The following is a 15525-nucleotide window of genomic DNA, read 5'->3' as shown; positions in this document are numbered from 1 at the left end:
ACTCCATGATATTCTTATGGCCTAGAGGCCTATCCTGATCGATCGACGCGTTATAAATACGCGTTTTCTATATTTTTTGGTTTTGGTGTTCTGGCTTTGCGATATATATACATCATTCAGAGATACAAATATTTCAATTTTCAAATTTTAGAGATCACATCTTTGATTGGTAGCCAGAACTTGGCAAACTTTATTTTCCTTGCTTCTGTTCCCTTTACACTCTATAATGAAACATCAAGTTTGTAAAACCCCTCAAATTCTCTTCGCTCCTCTTTACACAAAGTCAACGTCCGGTCATGTGACATATTGCGGGGTATTCCCCGGAACAATCTCTCCTGTGGTCGTATGTACTACTAGATTAGGCATAAAAGAGCGCTATGGCGAAACAGTCATCGATTTATCTAAGCTGTAAGTCGCGTGCATATGTCAAATGCAGATTTTCCCAACGGTTTTCCCCGCATATGATTTGATCTTGCAACTCAACAGCGGACGAGTCAAAAGTTGAAGCACGTTGCTCTCACCAATGAAATCATTAGGCTATACTAGCACATGTAGCTAGTTAATGGTGAGGCACACTATCCCGGAAAGAATATCGAACTTGAATCTACGAGTAATTAAATTAGGCAAAAGTCTTATCCTAACTGGGTCGCATCACCAAGGCTCGGGCCTAACCGAGCTGAAGCCCCCAACTTAAATGACAGTTGACATTTCCTGGGGTTTCCGCTTTTCTGTAACCATATCCAAATAACTTATCGATCATCATGTCTGGCAGTGAGTGTCTATAGACATAATACTAGGCCGATATTAACAGGACTAGATACCAATGCATCACGCAAGGATGCCCCGCCCAGGGCAGACCTGCGGACCATGATGGCGCAGCAGCCACTTCCGGTCATCGCAACTGGAATGATAGACGCAGCATCCATGTCGGGTGATAAATCGACTGAGAAGGTTAGGGAGTTATTAGATAACTTCAATACTGCACTGGCCAATGGAGATGCAAAAACCCTCGAACACTGCTTTTTTCCAACACAGGCATATTGGAAAGATCAGCTGGCGCTCACGTATCACCTGCGCACATTTACCACTGCGAGTGTTATTGCTGCGGCGTTGTTGGAGACGAAGGCATTGAGAGGTGCCACGGAAATTGTTGTCCAGGGCACGGCGCAGTTTATTCCAGCCACGCCTAGCCTTGTAAGTAAGTGATGATTAGTGGATTATAGAGCTAACAAACCATCAGCAATTTATTGATTGTGGTATACTATTCAGAACTTCTTCACCAGGTGCTACGTGTACAGGAAAAATAATGCTACTGCCTGTCGAAAGCCAGAGCGGAATCCAATGGAAGATTTGGATTCTAAGCACGATGCTTGACAATTTGGATTTACAGCGAGAGGATCCGTCGCTGCTGCACTCTGCTGCGAGGCAATTAAAAGGGGTTGAGAGCTTCGAAGCGGATGTATTCATCATTGGGGGAGGAAATGCGTACGTTGACGATAAAATAAAGCACGATAATTTACTAACAGTTGATTCAGTGCCATTGCACTCGCTGCGCGACTCAAAGCATTAGGAGTGGATAGTGTCATGGCTGAACGAAATGCCCAAGTCGGAGATAACTGGGCTCTGCGATACGACTGCATGCGCTTCCATATCCCAACATCAGTGTGTGACCTGCCTTACATGAGTATGTTAATCATCGGCCCTCACCAATACGATACTGACACAACTAGGTTATGAAAAGAGGCTTCGAACACCTCATTTTCTCAGTCGCGATGATCTGGTTTCACAGGTCCGGCGATATGTAGACGCTTTCAACCTGAATGTTATTACTTCCACGCAGATTCAGTCAACGCTGTATGACTCGTTAGCCAAACGCTGGATAGTCAAGTTTCAGACTCCAGATGGCCAATGTATAGCGGTATCCAAGCATCTGGTTCAAGCAACAGGCTTTGGGTCGCAGAAGCCCAACCTTCCTTCGATTCCGGATAGGCATTTATACCAGGGAATCAGCGTCCACTCGGCGCAGTACCAGAATGCCAGACAACTGAGAGAGAAGGGGGCCGGAGTAAGCAGCCAAAAACCGAAAAGTCATACATGAAGCTAACAACATCCAGTCAGCTTTAGTAATTGGCTCTGCCAACACAGCATTCGATATACTCGAAGATTGCCACGCAGCAGGACTCCAGACAACAATGGTCGTCCGATCACCAACATACATCGTGCCCGTTGAGCACATCTGCGACGGGCGAGCTCTTGGAGCCTACGATGGAGGCGTCGAGGCAGCCGATAACATCTTTCTAACTATTCCGACAGTGGTGGATAGCCAGATAAGCTGTGGTCTATTTGCGCAGCTGGCAGCTAATGAACCTACACGATATGCCGCCCTTGCTGCGACTGGCTTTCCTGTTGTTGATAGCACTCATCCGGACTCAGTCCTGATGCATAATCTTCTCGAGCGAGGTGGTGGTCATTATGTAAATGTGGGCGGTACTAAGCTGCTGGCTGAGAGCAAAGCTGGTGTCAAGGCTGGGGTTGAGCCAGTTGCCTATACTAAGACGGGACTACTTTTCTCAGATGGGAGTACCCTCAACGCAGATGCTATCATATGGTGCACAGGATTCGCCGACAAAGACGTACGAACAACTGCATTGGAAATCCTGGGAAACACTTCAATCAGCAACGGAAACAAACATATCCTCGGCCTCCGCGAAATCGCCAACCGTGTCGATCCAACATGGGGTGTTGACGCTGAAGGCGAGATCAGAGGCATGTGGAAGCGTCAATCAGATCTGGACAACTTCTGGGTTATGGGTGGTCATACACAACTGCATCGGTGGCATTCGAGGACGTTGGCATTGCAGATCAAGGCAGAGCTGGAGGGTGTTTTGCCACCTGCTTATCTAGAGACACCAGTGAGGATATCGGCAAAGATGTAGTCCATTCTATATCATACTGCATGTACATGGTTACCATCTAAATGTGCTCCAAGATACGCAATCAAATATCCTAAAGCGGAAGGTGAATAGCCTCCGATTCTCCCCAAACCTGCATCCGCGCACGCCAGAATAAACACGCATGGAAGGACCTGTAACGCGATCAGTCTCAGCTTCAGCATACATCTAATAACGTAATACATACGCAGCACCCGCAAACAAAATCGCCATAATAATCGTGACGCAACTCAAATTCCACAGCCCCGCAAAGACCGCAAACGGAATATTCCAGACTAGGGATATTGTCGAGAGAAGATCACAGGCGAGGTTTACGATTGGGTTAATTTTAATTTCTCTTAGGTGGAGGGTGTAATCAATAAATGACCAAATGACGGGGACAAGGAACTGTGCAAATGCATTAGCATCTGGGAAATAGCTGATAGGAATTTGAAGTACCAGAATTGTGTATGGGTGGATATGGCGTGTGGCGAGGAGAATGAGGCCCAGCGAGCTGCACAGGACGGCCCCATGTCTCATCCAGATGTTTGTGGCCTTATATTCTGGTCCAAAGTCTGTAGGGAAGAAGAAGGACATTTTGTGATGATGATGGATGATTACAGGAAGGGAGTGGAGGGGAAAGTAGATATCATTATATAGGCCCTGTAAGGCACAGCCGCAATGCGAGTAAGAGAGTAAGAATGCTGCTAGCCCCCACTCAGGCTGACCTTGGCACCTGCCCGCAGCATTGCATCTTCTCAAATACAAATTGACTTCTAATCTGTAAAGTAGATATAATTCCAACTAATCTCTTTCTCATCAATGGCCCCGAAGTGTCGTTGTGGTATTTATATAATCAAGTCCTGATTATCACTATAAAGTGTAGATTTTGGCGGTGGGGGAAATACCATTCGGAACTCATGCTTGGGTCATATCAAGATTATGGATTAAAATCAAGGAATTTTAGCTGGAAATATCTTCTAAAATAATGTCTATTTATTTATTTAATAGGCTTGAGAATAAAGCATAATATAATGTTGTCAGATGTAGACCACCAGGTTCATCCTCCAGCGGCATAGGCCCAGGCGAAGTGAGCTGTTGATCAACCCGAAATGACATTCATTTAAAACATTACTAGTCATCATTTCAATACAATTCTATAACAAGAAAAAAAAATTCAAGGTTATCAGCAGCCAACTTATAACCCAACTGATGTTTATTTACAGTACATAACTACATTGTGCCTAGATACAAGACTAGATCATTGGCCAAGAATAGTAAGGCTCCCTTCTTTTATCGAAGACTTCACAGAAATCCCATTTTTATTCCATTGTCATCTATGAACACTGCTATTGTTGACCATCTGGAATTAAATACATGTATTATGCAATCAAAAGTGGTAATGCTGAGATATCATAGTATCCAGGACAGGAGATCAGGCAAAGCATGGAAACAGACTCAATAATCATATGTATAGCAAAGATAGCCCCCCTCTGTATCCATAACATGGTAGATAGTAGTATCCGGAATAATCTCATAAGACGTCAATGTATAATTCAGTGTAGTCTCAACCCATCCACCCTCCGGCTCAGACTCTGTCGTATGGCCATTCACCTGATAAAGCCTCGCATCTCGATCCTGGTTCTGCCAATGCCACCAATTCCTATCGATGAAGCCATGGTGCAGGAAGAAGATCGGGTCGGCGGGAGAGCCGGAGACATCGCCCATAACGCCGCCGACACCGCTGTGGCCGGCTTGGTGGGGATTTTGGAAGACGCAGTCAAACATGGTGGTATAGTTGTTGTAGGAGTTGCATTCAGCGACTTTGGCGGTGCTGGCTGAGGCGCTCATGTCGTTGTTGACGTCGCGGGATAAGCAGTGGGTTGTGTCGGAGGAGCCGAAGCCGATGTGTAGTGTTGTGTTGGCAAAGTACTGTTGCATATATTAGCACAGTTAGTTGCTGAGAGTATGCGGTAGGTACTTACCCCATCGGTCACACAGACATAGTCTGACTCGTCTTGATCGAACAGAGTCCCGTTATAGGCAGTTCCGCTGATAGTCCCAAACGTCTCAGCCGAGAAGATGGACGCATTGGAGAAAGCACCCGCATCCTTGCGTTCATCCCACCATCTGCAGGAAGTCAGTAGACGCCAGTGAGATAGTTGGGCTAGCTTACGGAATAGGACCAGTGTAGTCGCACTGGTCTCGAAGCAGAGTCTGGTGCGTGTGCATAAAGTACCGGTGCCATGGCAAGAATGGGCCATCCCAGTGGACATAATCTGTGAGGTTTTGGTGCAGCGCAACTAGATCCATATAGCGGCTGGTGACATTCCGAAGATGGGTCTCGGCAGGGAGGTTCCATAGACACAGCTCGGCCTCGAGATAGCTTGTCTGTTGAGAGGTAGTGAGGTTGCTCCATTCAAGACGAACCTCGGAGTTGGTACATGCGGATGACCGGGATTGTAGGGACGAAGCTTGCACTGTAGCTGCAGTAAGCAGTGCTAGAGATGAAGATAAATGCATGACTGGCAAACGGGAAAGGCACGAGTGAATCAGACAGAGAATGAAGAATAGAATGTCCAAGTAGTAATCACGTTACATGGCGCGGGGAACTTATATTTATCACTGCCAATCAGCACAGAACTCTTCATATAAATAAGACTAGATCCACTTTCAACGCGTGGTGTATATATAGTAGTATCCTGGGGCAACTGCATGCAAATGAGCCAATTGACTTTTCCCCAGCTTTCGATGCGACGGGGTATACACATTCTAGAAAAATCTCAGCATGATTAAACCTTAGCTAGATAAAATTAGATCCACTGTTGATAAACATCTTACGTATCCATTCATACGTGGCTCACCACTGCTAATGCAGGCACTCTTTCAATATAGATTCCCTTGACCAATCGCAGAGAGGATTAGCCCCGAACTGCCCCGCAATAAGCCGCTTAGTAATAAGGATTCATCTCTCGATGCGATATCCGTCGTGGCTTTGAATCACATATGGGTTATTTCCGTATAATAAACGAGTTATAGCTGTCGTGATAAAATATTTGGATGTTTGCCAAGTATATCTCTCCACCGAGGTTACGTCCGCATCTTGTCGGCTTGCGACTGCTGAACATAAATCATTTTCTTATTGGTTGGTTCATTATGGACATCAGAAGTATATATATCGGCTTGCTATTACCCAACAAAATAGAAAACAACCCTCATTGAAAATGCGACTTTCCTTTTTCTGGGCCTTTGCCCTCCTTTCGGGCATCGCCGTTGCCCATCCCGGCCATGATCACAGCCATGAAATCGCCCAGCGAAGGGCCTTTATGGCCAATTCTAAGCGAACCGATCTCTCTCATTGTGTGTCTAAGCTCAAGGCTCGCGGTATAGAGTCTAGAAACATTGCACGGCGGTCTGCGATGATAAGCTCCAAGCAGCAAAGTATGTGATGAGGGAAATAAAGAAATACATATAGCTAACGGATCTAGAACGTGATCTTGATCGGGTCTTGGACACCAACCATAACGAGACCAACTTGCGCTACACTCCTACTACAGCTGAGACAACTGTTTTCTCAAGCAACACCGGCTGCGCCTTGACGCCCGAGTCTACTCAAGGCCCGGTACGTATATTGCAACAACCCTCGAGGCGCCATGCTGATTCAGGTCTTTAGTATTATATAACCGGGGAACATGTTCGCCGCAACTTAATCGAGGATCAGCAGGGTGTCAACCTGTACATGGATCTCCAAGTTATCGACATGAACACCTGCGACCCGGTCCCAGACGTCTGGCTCGAAGTCTGGAGCTGCAATGCCACAGGCGTATATTCGGGCGTAGTAGCAGCCGCAAACGGGGATGGCACTGATGATTTGGCCAACATCGACACCACCTGGCTCCGAGGTATCCAGCGCACCAACGCAGACGGAGTGGTTCAATTCGACACCCTCTTCCCGGGCCACTACACCGATCGGGCAACACACATGCACGTCTTGATTCATCATAACGCGACAGAGCTGCACAACCAGACCCTGGGATCGGGGAATTCAACCCGCGTCATGCACGTTGGCCAGGCATTTTTCGACCAGAGTCTCATCTCCGCGGTTGAAGCTACCTATCCGTATACTGAGAATACGCAGGTGTTGACGGAGAATGCAGACGACAGCATCTTGTCCACCGAGGCCAGTCTCGGTGCCGACCCGGTCATGGAATACGCGTATATTGGCGGCAGCGTGATGGATGGCATTTTTGCGTGGCTCTCATTCGGCATCAATGTCACCAAGAACTATGAAGTGCCTGCCTCGGGATCATACTGGGAGGATGGCGGGAGGCCGGAAGACAATTCCGAGTGGACGGTCACGCCCCCGGAGACTGGGTCGAGCAATAGCAGCTCTGCGGCTTCTTCTGGGATATAAGTAGTTGCTCTTCAGGGGCTGTATGTGGGGGATGAATTTAGTAAATTGTAGTATGTTTAGTGTTCTCACTATTGAATTACAAGCTAAAGATTACCCACGTACATTACCAACCAGTCAATGAACAGTATATGAACATGGCAACCCCTGTAGCGACCGTCATCCATGGAATATACACGGCAGTCAGAAAGGGCGACATTGATGCTGGCTCAATCCTCACCACCCGCGATACAACACCACGGACATCCTGTCCGATACTAATCTAAAGCTGTACGGATTCCATTATACCTCCTATGTCCTTGTTCGGGCACTTTGTATCCGACACGGTATAATAAGCGACCATGCCACCCATGAGGTGATCATCCACATGGCAGATGGCCTGCCAGGTACCAGGAGTGGTTGCCTTCATGAACAGGGAGAACATTTCACCATCATTAATAGCTTGGCAGGTCAGTATTATCTTCTTCAATCAGGAGCAGAAACATACAGATGGCGTCTTTATTTATTCCACCCGTTTGGAACCCATGGCCGTGCATATGGAAGGTGTGAGGCTCAGTTCCGTGGGCTGTTATTAAATCATAATTCAGCAAATGTATGGCATATAGGACGGACTCTTGAAACTTACCATAAACATACCAAATCACCTCATCATTCAAACAGAATTCAAACGGCGCGCTGTTGGCCATCACATACCCATTCAGCGCATAGAACATCGGGGCATCATCCAATCCAGCCGCACCGAGCGAGTTGACCAGTTGCGGGCGCCAATAGCTGCTATTTCCGTACGCAGCCAATCCACCCAAGACTCTCGCGGTCGCATTCAGCGTCGCACTCGAGTTAGTGAGGGATTGCTTGTTCGTCGCTGTGAGAATCGACTTCGACTCGTCGAAACCCATAAAATACAGCGGGACCTCGTGGTAGTGAGACACGGTGTGTTCCATCTTGCCTCGTGCGTAGGTAATCTGCGGCCCGGCGAGCCCGGCGTTGAGATCCTCCAACATGCTGATGTAGCTGTGGTACCCGTGCATGTGAGAGGGCTGCCCGGCAGGGGGCGCCGCGCTTTCAGGAACAACCCACTTGTATACGGCGCATCCACCTGGGGCGACTGCGTCGCCGGGGGCAGGAGTCGAGTTCCGGCTACCGGTTGGGTAGAGAGAGCCCTCGTATTCCTTGGTGTAAGAAAGACCCATGGAATGCATGGTCGCGTAGTGCTGGGGAAGGCGGTTGATGAAAAGGATCTCAATCATGTCGCCGACTTCAGAGCGGAGAGTGGGACCCTGGATGCCCTGCCATGGAGGCTGGGGGGTCTGCTCGGTGAAGCTGGCGTCTTTGTACCCCCGGTAGACAGCTTTCTTCCACTTGGTGCCGTACTGGGTGTATCCTGCTGCTTGGGCTCGAGGGGAAACGTCCAGGGGGAGCCCGAGCATGTTGTCCCATCCACTGGGGGCGTAATCCCAAACCACCTCTTCGGCAGCGATATAGTACTTGCGTACATTACCGTTGAATTCGAAGTCAACGGGAGTTTGGCTGGGGAGTTTGCCATTCAAGGTAGCAGTGCATGCTGATGCTTTGGTAGAGGTAGGAGAGGCGACGGAAATGGATGCCAATAGGAATGAAGCTAGTAGGAGTGCCATGGCTAGACGACAGAAGCTAGCAGTGCTGGCTGTTCTTCGACCGTATCTTAGTAATTTCTATAGACATACTTATACTGTGTAGGAGGGATTACGGCCGAGAGGGTAAGCTCAGAACTGATATCACACTCGTCTACTCTGATTGGACTGTTAAAAAATGAAATATTTAAGCTTTTGAACTCCCTGCTCCGTTGCCGATCCACAGATATACACTTACCTGATAGGGAAGCCGTCTGCCGGATATTTATCGGATTTCGGTATTTCGGCATGCCGAGGAGTGCGTTCTGAAATCCGCTTATCCGATTGGACATTTAGGAGATCTGCAGATGACAGCTATTGCGCTGTAAGAAAACGAAAACGAAAACGAGAGAGGCGCAGCCGCCACGAACTGTTAATCAATTTGATTAATAATGTTTGATTCAAAACATCACCAATCACCGTGCAGATATGATTCTAGAACGTGAGAAACAATCAGAGTTTGTAAGCTGCCAGGCTATAATCCAATCAATGCTTATCCATTTTCTAGATACAAGATCATATCATTTGCCAGGTTTAGCTGACTGCTATTCTCAGCCACCTTGCCTAGGTGCATGTATTATGCGATCAAAAGGCCTCGACTAGATTTACAATGCTGAGCTATCGCAATACCCGGAACAACACATCGGACAGAGGAAGCCAACAGATTTAGTAATAATATGCATAGTATAGGTATTCTCCCTCTGTACCTATAGGATGATAAATAGTAGTCTTATGAATAATCTCATACAACGTTAAGGTATGATTAAGAGTTATCTTAAACTAAACCAGTCTCTAGCTCAGACTAATTGTATTTCATTAACCTGATAAAGCCTGGCATGATGACCCTGATTCTGTAATGCCACCAGTTCCTATTAATGAAACAATGGTATAGGAAGAAGATTGGGTAGGTGGGAGAGTGACATCCCCCATGACGCCACGACACCGCTGTGGCCGGCTAGGACAGGGTTTTAGAACATGGAGTTAAATATGATAGTGTAGCTTGTGTAGGGGTTACATTCAGCGACTTTGGCGGTGCTGGCTGAGGCGCTCATGTCGTTGTTGACGTTGCGGGATAAACAGTGGGTTGTGTCGTCGGAGCCAAAACCGATGTGTATTCTACCATATCTTAATACAGTTATTTGCAGAGAGTAGAGTACTTACACAATTTGGCACGTCTCATGGCAGGAATGGGCCAGCCAAATGGAGAATGGTAGTAGATTTTTGTATATAGATATGGCGAATATTGTACGATATTAATAGCTGGCTTCGGTACCTCACATGACAATATATATTTGTCATTCTGTGGCTGGTATTTCCCCACCAATCATTTAGATTGTAATTATCAGCCAGATATATACAGGCAGCATATATTATAATTCTGTTTTTATTAAATTAATTCATAGCTACAAAGACCGTTTAAAAAGCTGTCGGCTAATCGGCTACAGTGCAATCCCCACAACAGCCCCTCATTTGCCCCTCATTCCGACCCGCGCCAATCTTATCGCAACGTCACACAAACCTCTTTCCAACCAAACAGGCTAAAATGGATCCGAAAAACTGCAAGGCCAGGGTAATTTCTCGAGAGCCATTGGTGGGTGCATATCCTGTATGAAATTGGTCCGTGCTGACTGAATTGTAGGACTCCAAAGACGCCGAGTGGAAACGGCTGGTCAAGACCGTCTACGCAGATCCCAATGGGGTGCAACGAACATGGGAGTCCGCTGAGATGCAGGTATTTTTATAATATTTTACCTATCATATAAATGGATTGCTAAGAATGGCAGACTCGACCGGCAGATGCTGTCGTGGATGGCGTCAGCATCGTGAGCATCCTGCAAAAGGCCACAGGTCCGGAGCTTCTCCTCCTCAAACAATACCGCCCTGCACTGGATAAGATAGCGATTGAAATTCCTGGCGGATTGATCGATGCTGGTGAGACCATCGAGCAGTGTGCAGTGCGTGAATTGAGGGAGGAAACGGGGTATGTGGGCGTCGCGGAGAAGGGGAGTGGTGTTTTATTCAACTGTGAGTTTTATTCATTCTATCTATCAGTGAAGTAAGCTAACAGTAATAGCCCCCGGATTCAGCAGTAACAGCTTTAACCTGGTTCATGTGCAGGTGGACATGTCTGCCCCAGAGAACCAGAACCCACGTCCAGACTGGGATGAGGCGGAGTTTATTGAGGTTATCTCGTTGCCGGTTGATTCTTTGGCTGCCGAGTTGAAGATCCTAGAGACGGAAGGGTATGCCGTGGAAACACGGGTTGTTGCGATTGCAGAAGGCGTTGAGTTGGCGAAGAAATGGAAGCTGTAGATACTTTGAGTTATTAGACATTCAAGATCATATCACGTGATATATACACCAGGTGATACAGGAACAGCTGGCAAAGTGTTCACCTCGACGCCCCACCATCATTTGGTTGATATCATATGGATGGTTCAATTGTCAGTAGTTGGTAGATCTAATGCCGCTGATAAAAAACAGTCACAGTCACGTCCTCGACATAATTCACCCAACCCCGCCGACAAGCCTTGGGAAACACATGTATAGTATCTCCTCCTTGTATCCCTTTCAGCCAGTTCGACAAACCCGGAGATTGGTCATCCACATCCCAAATGATGGTATGCTGTCTGAGCACATTGCTGGTGTTGATATTGTCCTGAATCCGCCGATGGCAGACTGTTTCACCGTGAGAACCTCGTTCAATACCAGCTTCGAACCATGTTCTGGAGCCGCAGTATGTTTCTCTGTTACGGAGGTTGACGGCACTGTCGTTGCTCCGGCCTGGAATTACATTAGCCACTAGGTAAGTTGCTTGTGCGGGGTAGGCTTGCCTTGATCATGCGATGCCATGGTAAATATGATTCGTCGAACGGGCGATGCAATGGCAGTGGATGAGATATGAACAGAAACATGGGCTGAAGTATCCGAATCCCACCCCCAGTATTTCCTTTGTGTACTGTTCCATCCGATCAATGGTGTCCCCCATTTCGCTTCCAATCGCTTTGTCTCAGCTGCGATAGTCGGCTGACATGAATGGAGAATCCGAACCAGATGTGAATACCATGTCTCGTCAGACCACCTGGTAATCCACGTGCTGTCTGGATTCCCTTCAACCCCGACGGTGGCCTTTCGCTTCGGCTGTACAAGAAGTTCGATGCTTTCTTCTCGTCCCCGTTCGAGTGCAAAGTCCAGTGCGGTTTTACCGCCATATGTAGCGATTTGTGCCAGATTGCCCTCATCAGAGTCAAGCAAGACGGTCATCATCTCCTCCACCAGGTTTCTGTTGCCGTTCTGGACACAGGTGTGCAGGGCAGTCTCTCCGATGTAGTTCCGTGCATATAGATCGGTACCAGGGGATTCTAGTATAGACCGGAACTTGTCCATTGAAAGTCCCATCACGGCTCTATGCAAAGGGGTGTTTCCATATGCGTCAATTTCAAACGGATACTCGTCCAGGAGGAGGTTTTAGAATGGCATCATAATGTTTCCCTCAGCAGCATAACGAAGCGGGTCTTGGATAGAAGGGGAGGTGATGGTGATATCAGCGCCTTGCTGTAGGAGATATTTGAAATTCTCCAGGTTTTCAGTCTCGAATGCAGCAAAGAGAGGCGTTCTTCCCTGATCGTCAATACTGTCAATCGGCATGGCTTTCTCCTTGAGAAGAGAGGAAATGAGTCTCGGTGTGCAGTGCTCTGCAGCCAATTGAAGGACGGTCGACTGGTTCAGTTCAATCTCTGGCAGCTCTAATAGCTTCTCTGCCACATCTTCATTTGCACAAGTCAGAGCCTCCATCAACGGCGTCATTCCATCCCGATCGGCCAGATTCACACTATCCCTCGCCCCATTCTCTAGAAGGTAAAAAATCACCTTTGGATCCCGATGTCGAGCCGCATAATGCAACGACACTTTCCCCTCGGTCGTTGGCGTCAGAAGAATCCCCTCACGCTGAGAAAGCAACTTGATCCTCTCCACCACTTCGTCCCCGGACAGCGTCGGATCCCGATTGCTCAACGCCTCCATCAACGGGCTTTCGTTAGCTCGATCCATCGCCCCAATATCTGCCCCCTCTGCAATCAAACGCTCAATCAGACTAACAGCACAGTCCGTCTGCGCCACCAAATGCAGAAGCGAGTGTCCATCGTTATCCGTAAGATTGACAACATCTCTCCGTCCATTTCTCACACACCACTCCAGAATCATCACAAACCTATCTTCCCGACCGCACGAGATGGCACAAGCCAACACTGTGCGTCCATTACGATCCGTATTATCAACCCTCGCCCCCCTCTCCAAAAGCATGTCGATAATTGTCTCTGATTCCTGACCACCAGATCCCTCAACGGCGTAAAACAGTGCTGTTTCACCATTCGTATTCTTATACTCAACATTCGCCCCGTGATTCAGCAGTCGTTGAACGATACGCTTTCGGCCGAAATTCGCTGCCCAGGATAGCGCGCTTCCAAACGAGTCCGGCTGTTCTTCTATGTCTGCCCCCTTCCTGAGTAGAAGCTCGACTACGGGGTCAAGGCCTTCCTTTGCAGCGCATATTAGTGCTTCACCTATGTCGGCGCCGTCAAGTTCGTGCTTGAGAGTGGCTAGAAAATCCATAATTTCCCAGTCCCGAGAGCTGCCGGAATAATCTGCCACGATCTTCATCGTGTGCCAGCGACACGCTATATCGGGGATGGTTTGGGCGGGGAGCAGGATTTCATCATGTAGCATGTGGACTGTGGGTTCGATTTCCGAATTGATGAGGTGCGATCGATCGAACTGTTTCTGTTATTTTCAGATGGTGTTATCTGGATGAGATGGTTATCCTGTACGTACCAGTATTTCTTTGATAATCGCATGTCTGTTTTCTGGTATGTCGAATATCTGCCATAAGTGCTGGCAGCTGCGGCGGAGGCGCAGTGCATCGTCCAGATCGTCAAAGGCTTGGTAGATTGATACAAGTAGCTCCGCTGGAAGTGTTTCCATTGCTGATTGTAACTCTGGGTGCTAGTGAATTGTTGAGGGAGGAATATGTTCTTATAAGCACTGTGACTCATGCCTGACTGAGGATCACTGCCCAAGCGGAATTTGAGACAAGGGTGTGTTGCCGCAGGACGCATCATTAATGTATGTCTCATTGTACCGCCGCATCTCCTTACTTTTCTCCCTGGAAGCAGGGATATGGATCAGAATCCCAGATAACACACTGGAGTAATCGAAGCCGTCAGATCAGAAGAAATATCCAGGAAGCTATTAGCGCAATCAAAAAATGTCCTGCAAATTAACGCACTAGACAATATCTTCAGCGCAGACATTTCTAAGTAAAGGGTATCTGACCTTTACAGATATATTCAAGCTGTCTATATTTCAATTTAGCATCATATACAGAATGAGATAGTACATACAACACCAGTGTGTGGAGAACAGGGCTTCTCGTCCATTCAGCCGCGCTTAAGCCAGTATTATGAATGTGGTCAGAACATAATTGAGCCTTCAGGGGCTCGCCACTTTGTGGGTGATGGCTGTGAAACAGCAGAGTGAGTTCAGGGGAGCGGGGTAATTTAAGGGTGAGTTAGTGGGTGAGTAGGTAAGTGCTATTGTTGACAGTGAAAGACAAGATAGGTACGGCATTCTATCAGGCAAACCTGTCCAAACCACCCCAATGGCAACAAACATTCAAGTTGCGATACCTGGATGCGATCCTTAAGGAGTCAATGCGATGCTGCCCGGTCATACCGTTTGGCCTAGAGCGTGTCGTTCCACCAGGCGGTATCATTCTTGAAGACCGATTCATTCCCGAGGGAACTTTACTAGAATGCCATATCGAGGCTCTTCGAAATGATAGAGCGGTATATGGGGAAGATGGTGAAGTCTTTCGACCAGAGCGTTGGCTTACCACTGACACCCAGCGGCGACGACGCATGGAGCAAGGACTGTTGGAATTTGATATCGGCAGACGAATTTCACCAGGGGTTTTCGTTGCGTGGATTGAGTTGAAGAAAGCCGCTGCTTTGATGATACTGAACTTTGATGTGAGTCAATTGCTTAAACAATAGGGTACTAGGCTGATATTGGACCGACTTAGTTCCATGCTCAGAGAGATCGCGACCTTAATATCACGGCCTATCATGATCTGCCACCCCTGATGGTCAGTTTTTCTCAGAGGGTACACTGAATTAACCAAGCATCAATGGGAATAAACGCCCGAGCCAGAAATCACAGCCCGACAGAACCGACGGGCATTTTGGTGAGATCCTGTACCATACTCCGTTTGATTTGGAGTTTAGAGCGATACACGAGAAATGCCAAACGAGAGTCCTCTAGTAGGCCTATCCGGCCCAGATATTTTGCACCATTTGTGGCCTGCAGCCAACTTGCTAGATATATCTTCATCTGACCTCTGGGACTACCGAAGGTCGATATTTTTCTAATTCTCAGGCGCCGACACCTGTTCCGTTTTGTCGAAGACCTTCAACACAGTCTGATAGATTGCTATCGATATGCTGGATGGACTCCTAGATGCTTGGAGGCCATGCAAGGT

The 15525-nt window shown here is 47.6% G+C and overlaps 8 protein-coding genes across 8 annotated transcripts; 4 read left to right on the top strand and 4 right to left on the bottom strand.

The window, feature by feature from the left end:
- The first annotated feature begins 587 nt into the window (after positions 1 to 587).
- ASPWEDRAFT_471049 (uncharacterized protein) lies at positions 588 to 3028 on the top strand. Its single transcript, XM_040836902.1, has 6 exons — positions 588 to 771; positions 818 to 1194; positions 1241 to 1485; positions 1536 to 1684; positions 1731 to 2065; positions 2115 to 3028. Exons 1-6 carry the CDS (start codon positions 762 to 764, stop codon positions 2934 to 2936), a joined length of 1938 nt encoding a protein of 645 aa, XP_040691531.1. The 5' UTR covers positions 588 to 761; the 3' UTR covers positions 2937 to 3028.
- On the bottom strand, positions 2763 to 3546 carry ASPWEDRAFT_182669 (uncharacterized protein). The gene is made up of 3 exons (XM_040831930.1): positions 3390 to 3546; positions 3139 to 3338; positions 2763 to 3085 (listed from the first exon to the last, which is right to left on the bottom strand). Exons 1-3 carry the CDS (start codon positions 3525 to 3527, stop codon positions 3007 to 3009), a joined length of 417 nt encoding a protein of 138 aa, XP_040691530.1. The 5' UTR covers positions 3528 to 3546; the 3' UTR covers positions 2763 to 3006.
- Positions 3547 to 4388: 842 nt separating this feature from the next.
- Positions 4389 to 5453, bottom strand: ASPWEDRAFT_171316 (tyrosinase family protein; the record flags this gene model as incomplete). The annotated part of the gene is made up of 3 exons (XM_040830764.1): positions 4389 to 4862; positions 4916 to 5060; positions 5107 to 5453. The coding sequence occupies 3 exons, from the start codon at positions 5451 to 5453 to the stop codon at positions 4389 to 4391; spliced, it is 966 nt and encodes a 321-aa protein (XP_040691529.1).
- A 701-nt stretch (positions 5454 to 6154) lies between these two features.
- ASPWEDRAFT_739118 (intradiol ring-cleavage dioxygenase) lies at positions 6155 to 7559 on the top strand (the record flags this gene model as incomplete). The annotated part of the gene is made up of 3 exons (XM_040839398.1): positions 6155 to 6371; positions 6419 to 6552; positions 6604 to 7559. The coding sequence occupies 3 exons, from the start codon at positions 6155 to 6157 to the stop codon at positions 7342 to 7344; spliced, it is 1092 nt and encodes a 363-aa protein (XP_040691528.1). The 3' UTR covers positions 7345 to 7559.
- ASPWEDRAFT_39581 (uncharacterized protein) lies at positions 7370 to 9005 on the bottom strand. The gene is made up of 3 exons (XM_040835126.1): positions 7967 to 9005; positions 7829 to 7906; positions 7370 to 7782 (listed from the first exon to the last, which is right to left on the bottom strand). Exons 1-3 carry the CDS (start codon positions 8973 to 8975, stop codon positions 7604 to 7606), a joined length of 1266 nt encoding a protein of 421 aa, XP_040691527.1. The 5' UTR covers positions 8976 to 9005; the 3' UTR covers positions 7370 to 7603.
- A 1528-nt stretch (positions 9006 to 10533) lies between these two features.
- On the top strand, positions 10534 to 11540 carry ASPWEDRAFT_67999 (uncharacterized protein; the record flags this gene model as incomplete). Its single annotated transcript, XM_040838941.1, has 4 exons — positions 10534 to 10581; positions 10630 to 10722; positions 10775 to 11015; positions 11065 to 11540. 4 exons carry the CDS (start codon positions 10534 to 10536, stop codon positions 11301 to 11303), a joined length of 621 nt encoding a protein of 206 aa, XP_040691526.1. The 3' UTR covers positions 11304 to 11540.
- Positions 11541 to 12458: 918 nt separating this feature from the next.
- ASPWEDRAFT_171311 (ankyrin repeat domain-containing protein) lies at positions 12459 to 13970 on the bottom strand (the record flags this gene model as incomplete). Its single annotated transcript, XM_040830763.1, has 2 exons — positions 12459 to 13769; positions 13821 to 13970. The coding sequence occupies 2 exons, from the start codon at positions 13968 to 13970 to the stop codon at positions 12459 to 12461; spliced, it is 1461 nt and encodes a 486-aa protein (XP_040691525.1).
- Positions 13971 to 14502: 532 nt separating this feature from the next.
- ASPWEDRAFT_27190 (uncharacterized protein) lies at positions 14503 to 15159 on the top strand (the record flags this gene model as incomplete). The annotated part of the gene is made up of 3 exons (XM_040832966.1): positions 14503 to 14521; positions 14592 to 15016; positions 15070 to 15159. The coding sequence occupies 3 exons, from the start codon at positions 14503 to 14505 to the stop codon at positions 15157 to 15159; spliced, it is 534 nt and encodes a 177-aa protein (XP_040691524.1).
- Positions 15160 to 15525: the final 366 nt, after the last annotated feature.

This window comes from Aspergillus wentii (genome assembly GCF_001890725.1).
Source record: "Aspergillus wentii DTO 134E9 unplaced genomic scaffold ASPWEscaffold_3, whole genome shotgun sequence".
Lineage (NCBI taxonomy): Eukaryota > Fungi > Ascomycota > Eurotiomycetes > Eurotiales > Aspergillaceae > Aspergillus > Aspergillus wentii.
This window is presented reverse-complemented; position numbering and strand designations above follow the sequence as displayed.